Genomic DNA, 11,877 nt, shown 5'->3' on the forward strand with positions numbered 1-11,877 from the left:
TTCTTTTCTCTTTGTCCTCTTTATTCTTGGTTTTATGCTTTAAAGTTTTTAGTGTATTACTCAGTAGACTTTTGGGGGAGGAAGATGAAGGAAACTGGAAATGTTCATTTCTGCCTTGTTTTAACCAGGTACTGCAAGTGTGTTTATTTAGCTAGTATTTAGTGGATATTATGAAGTGTGGTGTGATAAAAATGTTTTGGAAAATTATTTAGTGAGTACTCTGTGTCTCAGAGTGTGTGTGTAAGCATTTGACTAAGGTTGAGAACTTTGCAGTCCTTCTCCACAGTAATATAAAGTGTTGCTTAATGTCAATTGTAATCATAGAACTGCCAAGTGGACTGCAGTGGAAGGTTACATAGTGGCTGAGCAAGTATTTGAACATTTATTCTACACTGAAGTCCTTTGCTCTTTCTTTCTTTCTTTTTTTTTTTTTTTAAATTTATGATAGTCACAGAGAGAGAGAGAGAGAGAGAGAGAGAGGGGCAAAGCCATAGGCAGAGGGAGAAGCAGGCTCCATGCACCGGGAGCCCGACGTGGGATTCGATCCCCGTGGGATTCGATCCTGGGTCTCCAGGATCGCGCCCTGGGCCAAAGGCAGGCGCCAAACCGCTGCGCCACCCAGGGATCCCTCCTTTGCTCTTTCTTGAATGACCGATCTTAAGATTTCTTTCAGCTGTATCAATCAATGGAAGATAGATTAAAAATACTAATTTCACTTTTTTAAAAGATTTTATTCATTCATTTGACACAGCAAGAGAAAGAGAACAAAGCAGTGGGAACAGCAGAGGGAGGAGAAGTAGACCTCCCGCCGAGCAGGGAGCCTGATGAGGGGCCGAAGCTCAGGACCCTGAGACCATGACTTGAGCTGAAGGCAGAGATGCCCAACTGAGCCACCTAGGCACCTCAAAAATAACTAGTTTCAAAATTAATTTTAAGACTAGAAAATGACCACTGATTTTTATTGTGAATCTTTATCTTTATTCTAAAATGATTTTGAGAGAATATACTTACTATAGTTCAGTTTCTTTAATTTTTAAGTGAAGGAGGGAGGGGAAATTGGTAGGAAAAATAAGATTAAATTAAAAGAACGTTAGTATTCAAAACGTAGTTATGCTTTTTACTAATGGTGCAGTATAATACTTAGGATATTTGTAAATTCACCAAGTACTATGGTGAACATGACATTTCTTAATTCTCGTAATTCCATGAGGAATGATGCTGTAATGAATCATTAGGTTAAAACTGTGTCCGAGAATGTGTAAGTGCTAGAGCTTGGGATTTGAACCCTGGCAGCCTGATTTTAAGAGTCTGAACTCTTATTCACAGAGTATTCTTTAAGTATTCAGAGTTACTCTTTAAGTAACACTTAAAGACAACCTTGCTCAGTTTGAATATCAACTAATGCCTATGGTGTTTTAGGGCTGTACATCATTTTCTTTCTTTTTTTAAAAAATATTTATTTATTTATTCATGATGGAGGCAGAGACACAGGAGGAGGGAGAAGCAGGCTCCATTCCTGGAGCCTGACGCGGGACTTGATCCCGGGACTCCAGGATCGCGCCCCGGGTCAAAGGCAGGTGCTAAACCACTGAGCCACCCAGGGATCCATCCCCACATCATTTTTTTCTAATCCCGAGCTAGGTGACACTACATATGTAAAAACAGATTGAGAGAGACTAAGTAAATTCTGAGGTTGTATAGCTGATAAATGATGGAGATGGAAATCAAACTCATGTATGCCTAATTCCGTTCTTTTTGGTATTCCATATTTGTATGTCTGATTACAGGCTTTTAGAGTTAACGTAATTCTTTGATGTGCAGTCAACACCCAAAGTGGGGCTTGGACTCACAACCCTGGGATCAGAAGTTGTATGCCCTACTGATCAAGCCAGCGAGGCACCCCTGATGTAATGTTTAATTGGATATTGACATGCTTTTGATAATGTTTTTGTTTTTTTGCAGGGATTTATCAAAGATGTTCATGAAGACTCCCTCACAGTTGTTTTTGAGAACAAGTATGTCATTTTTTATCGATAGAGATCTTAATTTTAAAGATTGGTTGTGTAAATTCATGTTTGCTTTTGGGTGTTCCTATTGCCAGTGGAAAGCCAGTGGAAAATGATTTTGCTTTTGGGTAGACGTCTTTGGTTGTTAGATCATCTCTTCAGTTCAGGTAGTCCTAGTTTTGATAACTTTCCACCTGTTTTTCTCCCCACAATATACTGTCACTTTTTTCATCTTTCTTTGCTTCCTTCCTTTTGCCAAAACATGTGTAAACATGAATTAGTTTTTTTTTTTGGCAGAAGTAGATGGCACAAATGGGATTATACTATGCTTAATTCTTAAAATGCCAGAATGATGAAATGATATAGGTCTTCCAAATGGCTGCTAGTAGTCAGAGTATGTATTGGGGCCGCCTTTAATTTAAACTTGATATTAGGAATAGTATGAGTTTTACAGTTGTTGTAGGGTCTAGGTCTTGTTTTAAAAATGTGAAAGACCATACGTATATTGTGTTTGGTTTGGAAGAGTTATAAAGGAGCACTGTATAATTGAAGGTCAGAAAAGAAGTCTTCAGCTTTCACTTTTAAGCTGCTTCTGGAACGACCTGAAAAGATATCTGCCCAGCAGCTGTTTCGTGTAGAAACAAGTGTTGGGATGATTCCTGTCTTTGAGCAACTGCCATTTAGATAGTAATGGTGAAACGAAAGCACCCACGAATCTTGTCTCCTGATGTTTTGCCCAGCATTTGCAGTTGGAAGCTATAGGAATTTATGTGCATTTTTATGTGCTATATAACTCCCAGGCATATGAATGACCTATTAGAACTTAGACTAGGGAAGAATTTTTAACTTTATCAATCCAGTTTATACAATATGACACAAAAAAGGTTAAGCAACAGCCAAATTTGTTTTAATATGGTCATAATTGCTTCAAAGATGAAAGTCAGCTCTTCCCAAGTTTTAATATTAATATGTGTATCCATTGCAGAAAAGTAAATTCTTTGTAAGAAAATTAAATATCGCAGTTATGCAAAATAACTGATTTTCTGCATTTCTATGGACATGTACACAAAGAACGCAGTTAACATTTTATAAGCTCTGAAATTCTGTTTCTCTGATAGGTCATAAGATTGTAAAATGGTTTGAAATAAGTTGGTTGCACAATTCTTTATTGATAATGTAGATGTGACATTATGTACTTAGCCTATTTCATTTTTAGAAAAATGTACCATTTCCTTAGGATGAGTAATTTGGATGGTAATACATAATTATGGTTGATGTTAATTTATAAACTTCATCAAGAGTCATGCAAAACGTTTTACCTCAACAAACTAATTACTTGGAAAAATATATACTACGAATGAAGCTTTTAATTAGGGAAAGCTAAATGATTAACTCAAAAAATACGCACCACTAAGCATAGACTGTATAGCTTTCATATAGAGGCTTTTACAATAGTTATTTCAAAATTATGAATTCCTTTTCTCATCTTTCAGCTGGCAGCCAGAACGCCAGGTTCCATTTAATGAAGTTAGATTACCACCACCACCTGACATAAAAAAAGAAATTAGTGAAGGAGATGAAGTAGAGGTATGTATTTTAAGCTTATTTTCTTGTGTGCCTGCCCCCCCCCCCTTTTTAAATAAGTATTCTTATAGGAAAATCTGTTTAGCTGATAGAGAATAAATCTAATTCCTTTTCTTGAGTCTGTTATTGGCTGTGTAATATAGCAGGGCTTGAGTTTTTGAGTCAGAGCTAGGATTCGTGTCTCAGCTTTATACCATTTTTAGCTTTGTGGCTTAGTCAAGTTTCTTTGCCACTAAAATGAAAATAATTTGGGAGTTAAGAATGATAGTATAGTACTGAATTGTTTTGTATAAAATCTGGCACAGAGAGCTCTGTAGTGTTAATTGCTGTTTTCCTTTTTGCTAATTTAAATTTTTTTTTGTGTTTTTTTCTTAGTATATCTATAGCATATTAATACCCTTTATTATGGTAATTATTAATATAGTTGATATGTAAAACTGTGAAATGTTATAATTACCCTACTGTCTTGTTGAATAGTTTAGGAATGTCCAGAAAATTTAAAAAGTACAGAAAAACAAAAATGACTAAACAGGAATTACTGCTGAGAGGAAGAAAAAACACTGTTCTCCATTTTTGTCATTCCCAGGCTCTCCCTCCCCTATTTTTAAAAATAAAGGTGGGATCATATGCTGCCACTTCTTTGTATATTGATTTTTTTCATGCTTACTAGAGTATGGATGTCTATTTTCAATATGTTAACGTTAAATATTCCTGATGTTATGTGAAATGTGGAAATAATTATTAGAGGTGTGAGTTTGTTGGAGATAGAAAATTTGATTTGTAGTTTTTAAGAGATTGATGTAATTCTTTCAAGGTTCTCTACTAGACTAAATATATTTCTCACAGGGAGTTGATTTGATAATATTGGAAGATATTTCAAATCTCATTTGTACTTAGCTTATGTAGGGTAGTGTTAGGGGAACTGGAGGTAGAGGAGAACCGATAACAGATGAAATATCTAAATATTTTTATAAGCACTTACCAGTACATACTCTGTGCGAGGTAATGTTCTGAGCACTTGGCACATGAATTCAGTTATCTGCCTTTTTTATATTTTGTAATTTTTATGGTAAATTTTGAATTCCCATTAATTGTAGATGTTACACGCTAGGAACCAAAGAATTGTGGCATTTTTAATCCCTGGCAGCCTTTCCCTACTTTCCCTACTTTCCATTCTAATATTTGGCCTAGATTTTATTTACCTGCTCTAAGTTCACTGGGCACTCTGTGGCTTATGCTAAATCAAAACATATTATAACTTGTATCAGGGCACCATGAGCCTCACTCCCTAACGGTATATATAGCCTTCACTTTACTTTTTTCTTTTGTAGTTCATTTCCACCAAAAGTGGGAACTAACAGCTTTTTTCCTAAGGAGCCCTGTAACTGTAGCTTAGTTGTGGTGTGTATTTGTGTCTTTGGATGGTATGGGAAGACAAAGGGAAACAAAGTGGCCAGTGCTGAAAATTAAGTGTGAAATATAGTGCTAGTGGGTACTATGAACTGTAGTGGTGATGCTGCTGATCACTACTGTGCTTGTTCACTTGGACTTTTAGACTCCAGGGAAAATGGTTTTCTCAATATTGTATCCTTCTCTAATCCCCATCTTTTGTGGGGATGGATAAAAGGCTTGATTTGTTTTCATTTTTCAAAATTTATTTCTAATTTTAGAAGTTTTTTCTTCTGGAATTCTGGTGATGAGTCAGGTCAAGCAAGAAATGACTTCATTTTGGAAATGTTCTAGAATTAGAAATGTGTGGTGGTCAATTCTGAGACTAGTGCTTTTCATACTTTTTATTTATTTTATTTTTTTAAAGATTTTATTCATTTATTCATGAGAGAGAGAGAGAGGCAGAGACACAGGCAGAGGGAGAAGCAGGCTCCATGCAAGGAGCCCGATGTGGGACTTGATCCCGTGACTCCATGATCATGCCCTGGGTGGAAGGCAGATGCTCAACCATGGAACCACCCAGGCATCCCTTTTCATACTTTTTAAATTGTTGTTTACATATTCATTTACATATTTACTCAGATTAAAGTAAAAACTTGATGGTATGCTCATGATGGTGTTTTGTTGTGCTTTTTGCGTGTCTTAGACTAAGAAGTTCCTGTCCAGTTTCTGGACCATCTTTTTGGCCTGCCTCCCCAGCTGTGTAACAAAATACTGATGTAAGAGATGGCATGATTTGAAAATTGATGATTGCAGAGTGTCTTATTTCACATTGTGTTTTATGGTTCAGTCTTAGTGAAATTTGCTCCTTAAATTGTAAGAATCATTATCTGAAAGTAAGATGATGTCACTTTTCTCCACTTTTGAAAAATTTGAAACTTCACATAAAGAAGTCTAAAATCGATCTTGCCACCCACTGATTTATTGGCTTTTCCTTTGTACTTTTTGCTTTCTTTTTTTGGCCACCGTTAGTTTTAGGAACCTGTTTGTTTGATTTGGAATGTTTAGGAATTATGGTTGTTAGTGCTTTACATTTTGAATCAAAAAAATTCGTGAAAATTCCTTACCCCTTTTTCGAAATTTTTAAATTAAAAAAATTTTTATTTCTGGTGTAGTTAACATACAGTGTTACATTAGTTTCTAGGGTACAATGTAGTGATTCAGTAGGTCCATGTATATTACTCAATGCTCCTCAAGATAAGTGTATCCAAAATCCCCTTCACCTCTTTTACCCATTCCCCCACCCCACTTCCCTATGGTAACCATCTGATTATTCTCTGTAGTTAGTTTTTCCTTTATTTTATTCCTTAAATTTCACCTAGGAGTGAAATCATGTGGCATTTACCTTTCTCTTACTAGTTTATTTTGCTTAACATTACTCTCTAGCTCCATCCATGTCATTGCAATTGGCAAGATTTCATTCTTTTTGTGGCTGAATAATACTCGTGTGTGTGTGTGTGTGTGTGTGTGTGTGTGTGTGTGTGTATACCACATCTTCTTTGTCCATTCATCAGTCGGTACACACTTGGGCTTGTTTCCATGGTTTGGCTATTATAAATAATCCTGCAGTAAACAATAGGGGTGCATATATATCCCTTTGAATTAATGTTTTTGTATTCTTTGAGGAAATACAGAGTGGTGTGATTACTGGGTCTTGGGGTAGTTCTCTTTTAAATTTCCTCCCCCTTTAAATTCAAATAAAGTTTAATGTAAAAAAATGAAATGATACAGAATTATATTAAGTAAAAGTGAACTTTCCTTCTCAGTGTAGGTATGCTTGTGTGTGAACCTTAGCTTAAATGTCATTTACCACAGTTGTGTGTGTGTCTGTGTATCACAGAAATTGGGAATATGGTATATATTTGTGATTTAGATTTGCCTGATTTTTTTCTAACCACCTCATAATATTTTTTAATAGACGTATCATAATTAGAAGAAATTGAAATTATTGGCAGATTTACTATTGCCAAAAAAACAAAACAAAACAAAACACCGAGAGTTAATGTCCTTATGTAAACCATTTTCTGATACTGTGGAATCTAAATGGTTCACTTGCGAAATTGGAAGCCACGTATATTTAAATTTCTGATGGTGCCAAAATGTACCAATTTTACCCTCCAAAAATATATTTGATTTACTACTTCATACTTTGTATCCTCCTAGATCGACTGGCTGGGTTATTATTAATCTATAAAGTTTCATAAACCTGATAGGAGGAAGCTGATGTCTTTTGAGTGTTTATTTCTTTGATCACTAGAGATACGGAGCATCTTTTATTTTATTTTTTGAGAGCATCTTTTAAATTAGTTTTTCAGCTATTAGCCATTTCTGTGAATTTTGTGGGGTTTTTTTTGTCTATGCAGATTTTAATGTAGGAAAGTTTTGGGCTTTGTGAATAGTTTTTTTTTTTTTTTTTTTTTCCTGTTATGCTTTCTCCCAGGCAATAAAAAAGTGTATTTAATGGCTTTACCCATGAAGAAGTAATATTTTATTCCAATCTGCTGAATTTTTTTGGTGTGGCATCCAAGATACTCTTTTCAGTATTTCTGTAGCTTGTATCTTTTTGTTTTAAGGAATATTCAGTTTTTTTTTTTTTTTTTTTTTTTTTAAGATTTACTTTAGAAAGAGAGGGTGCACATGTGAGCTCATGTTGGGGAGGAGCAGAAGGAGAGGGGGAAAGAGAAAAATCTCAAGCAGGACATTGATCCATGCAGGGAGCCTGTCATGGGACTCTATCCCGAGTCTCCAGGATCACGCCCTGGGCTGAAGGCGGTGCTAAACCGCTGAAACACCCTGGCTGCCCACATTATGTGTCTTTATATTTTAATTATAATGTTGGGATAGATGTCTTGAGAAATAAGGGTAATAATAATTTGGGATAAGATGCTCCTTTACCTTAAAGTAAAAAAAAAAAATATTTATCGGTTGTTGGGGGGGGGGGTCACCTGAGCCCATGTGAGTGGAGAGAAGAGGAGAGAGAGAATGAATCTGAAGTGGACCCCATGCTGTCCATGGAGCCCAGTGCAGGGCTCAGTCTCACAATCTTGAGATCATGACCTGAGCTGAAATCAAGAGTCAGATGCTTATAACCCACTGGGCCACTCAGGTGCGCACCCTAAAAAATTTTAAATTCAGTATTTTTTAATACATGTAGCTTCCATTTTACCTTAAAAAAAGTCTCAAATTGATTCTTGCTACTCATCTGAAATTTACTTATCTGTAATTAGTCTTATAATGCCAAGCCTATTGTTAGTCTTAGTGCTTGGGAGATTTGCATATGTTAAAGAAGTGGTAAACATTATTATATGGAAAATGGCTATTTTTTAAGACTTAAACCCATTTGTTAAAAGTATCAGCAAAGTATATAAATGAGAAAATACTGCTGTATAGGTAGATAAATCACATTAGTGTGTTCTAGATGTTAAACTTGCTTTCCTGATGTACATTTTCCATTTCTTCATAATGCTTTATGATTGTAATGAGATGAAATAGTGGATATAGAGGAACAGTACTCAATAAATGTATCTCATAGTTATAAAATCAGCTGTTATGATTAAGTGTTCAGTTTAATGGTTAATATTACTTAGAAATTTTCTTTATAAGGAATTTGGTGAAAACTGGTAAAATTTCTTGATTTTTGGTGTTCATATTTGAACATATTTGTTGTGATTTTGAAAAGCATAGCTGAACATGATTTTTAAAAAAAATTTAAATTTTATTTACTTATTTTTTTTAAAGATTTTATTTATTCATGAGAGACACAGAGAGAGAGGCAGAGACACAGGCAGAGGGAGAACTGGGCTCCCTGCCCGATGTGGAATTCAGTCCCAGGACTCCTAGGATCACGCCCTGAGCCAAAGGCAGACGATGCTCCACCACTGAGCCACCCAGGCGTCCCCATATTGAACATTATTAACCTGAAAGAAAGGTTGATAACATTAGGATCCAGACTGGAGTTCCATTAAAGTAATAGTTTGGTTGTGTGCTAGAATTTAGAGGCCATTTTTAATAAGGTTTGACTTAGAGTTATTTGGCAGAAAGAACCCTGAAGTAGAATTTTGGAATTTGATTCTTCATGTTCCATCCTCCACTCCATAAATTGGACTTACTCAGCCTGAGTACTGTTTTGTTTTTAGGTCTCTCATGGGTACTTTCTGGTCTTTTTAAAAAGCTCTTCTTTGGATTTGTAGAAACTTAGAATGTTAAAATAATGAGGGCTATTGCTTTAGAGTGTGATTTGCTCCTTGGGAATAGTTTGGAAATTTAAAGTCTGAATAAAGAGTTTCTATGAGCTACTCCTACTTCATTGATGCAGTAATAAATATAGTAATCAATGTCTGGGACACAGTATACTAGGGCACAGTTTTAATGCTGGGTCATTAAAGTGATTTTTTATTGTGTGAGATAATACTGTTCATTTTGGAAAGAATGTAGTTGGGCCCACTACACTCAAGTGGAACCAAATTCAAAGTTTTTGATTCAAGTTCAGGAACTTGGATTTAGTTGACTTAATGAGAGTGGCTTTGTCTTTCAGGAGTAAAGTTACTAGTGTAGCTTATGGAGGTAGAATAAGTATAAAATGGAATCTAGCATTGTAAGGTTCAATGAGAGCTGCTGCCTCAAGGCAGTCCAGAATGGTTTATTCTCTTTTTTGGTGGTAAGCTCACATAGGAAGCCACATTCCTTAGAAATTTGTGTTTTGGTGAAAATGGAATTAGAACAAAGGGATTTAGGTAATTTAAAGACTTTTCCACCCCACCCCCCCCCAAACCTTTTGAGGCACCTATTCACTAGGTTACCAAGAGATAACTCCAGTCCGTTTAGATGAACTGCCTTTCTGAAATAGTACTTGGAATGGGCACTTTCTCTCTTGTTCTCAGGGTTTTCTTTTAACCTGTGTCACACTTGGGAAAATGGTCATCATCACTTAACCACTTGGGTCCAGTAGCCGTTTAAAAAAAATTTAAGTATGTTTACATGTAATTTTGCAGACGTTAATAAAAGGATGCTGAAGATCAACATTAAGTATCTTAATGAGTATTTAGCAAATACAGGGGTGCCTTGGCACAGGTGGCACAATTAAGCATTTGACTCTTGGATTTTGCTCAGGTCTGGTCTCATGGTGGTGGAGATCAAGTCTGCCCTGTTGGGGCTCTCTGCTCAGAGCAGAGTCCACTTGAGTTTCTCTCTCCTCCCTCTATACCCCTTCCCCCCCACATTCCCATCTCTCTCTTTCTGGAATAAATAAATAAATCTTTAAAAAGACATGGCAAAAAGAACTTTTTATTCCATATTTTCCTGGTTTTGATAATGCATATACCTAAAATGAGTACAGGTCTCTAAAATATTACTGACTACACATAAGCTATTATGCCTAAACCCAGAATAAATTCATCTTACAAATACTGATACCAAATTTAAAACACATCCAGTAAGTTCTAGTTGATCATTTCATTCTGATTCATCTTATACTTGAATTATTATAATGCAGTACTTTAAGAATATTTTGGAACTAATTTTAGTGGCTTCTAATTTTATTGAACAGAGAGCATAGTCATTCTTGTGCTTTAATTATACCATTTTCAAATTTAACCAATTGCATCGACTAATCCATTGAGTTTTTTGCATGTCTCCATCATTTGTTTCTTTCTAGTCATCTTTGCATACACAGCTGCCTTTGGCATTTGTCCACTTAGGAACTGTATGAGGTACATTTTGGTGTACAATCATAAAAGATGAGAGAATATGGTCACATGTCCTTTTAGAAAAACAGAATGGTCCAGAGTCTTGTTGCAGGATTTTGTCCCAGTTTGAATGATTAGCTGGATGAGGATACTAAATTTCCTTTTTCTCTTTAGAAGTATATTGTTTGGGAATATTCATCATTTGGAGGCTTCATGGTGGGAGATTCTGCTTATAATTTCACATTCACCATTAGAATCTAGCGTGCTATTATCTGTCTCTTCATCAGTCCCGATTCCTCTGATAATTGTGAAAGCCCTTCCTCTGTGAATTTTGTCTTTGCAGTTATGGGTGGAAAATTAAAAATTCTGAATTCTTAACTGTTGAGTGAAAACCAAAAGCAGACTGCAAGAATGATGTCTCCAGTCTTTTATTTCTTGAAAGACTATGCAGTAAAGAAACTACAGGATGATGCAGTAGTAACACTATATTTTACTGTTGTGTTCTTCCAGGTGATACCATCATTCTTCTCTTTTCTAGCCATTTTTTGTAGCATAGTTGGGAATAATTGATGAATGATGATGAAATAGTAAAGTGTTTCAAGATACAGAAGAAAACAAGATCATTAGATTTCCTTGTAGGTTTATAAGAGGTTCCACTGGATACATAAAATAATTTGCAAGATAGGATGAATTTTGTTTTAATCTAAAAAAGAAGTGAAATTTACTGTTTTTTTTTTGAGACGTATAAGAAAAGATAAGAGTTACAAATAGATTTGGTCATAAAGAAATGCAAAGCTGAAATTGAGTCCAGTGGAGCCTGACTGTTATGTTGGTCTTCTTTCTGATTATGGTGCACAGTGAAGTTGATCATGAGCTTTTGGCTTGAATATCCAGTTACATTTCTAGTATTCCTCCACTTCCCAGATTATTTTCTGATCACTTCAGTGAAGGTTCCAGCATTCCAAAACTTTGCTTATTATCAGTAGTTGTTTGTATTTAACCAAAGATAAGTGTTAACATATGTTGGTAGATTTCTTGTCTTCCTCTGCAGAGACCTCCTTCAGTCATATAATAAAGTTTTTTTTTTTTATAATAAAGATTTTTATGGAGTTCCTCTTGGTTGTCTTTTCTTCCATCCCCCTAGTTTTCCACGT

General features: G+C 35.5%; 1 protein-coding gene across 6 annotated transcripts in view; it reads left to right on the forward strand.

Moving 5' to 3' along the window:
- The window catches only part of FXR1 (FMR1 autosomal homolog 1), a 61,991-nt gene that overhangs the window by 22,012 nt on the left and 28,102 nt on the right, over positions 1–11,877 (forward strand). For all 6 annotated transcript variants that reach the window (XM_072807522.1, XM_072807523.1, XM_072807526.1 and 3 more), the window contains exons 2-3: positions 1,963–2,015; positions 3,500–3,593. In XM_072807522.1, the coding sequence (XP_072663623.1) occupies positions 1,963–2,015; positions 3,500–3,593 (147 nt within the window). The remainder of the gene's footprint in view (positions 1–1,962; positions 2,016–3,499; positions 3,594–11,877) is intronic.

The sequence above is a fragment of the Canis lupus genome, chromosome 31, assembly GCF_048164855.1.
Source record: "Canis lupus baileyi chromosome 31, mCanLup2.hap1, whole genome shotgun sequence".
NCBI classification, from domain to species: domain Eukaryota; kingdom Metazoa; phylum Chordata; class Mammalia; order Carnivora; family Canidae; genus Canis; species Canis lupus.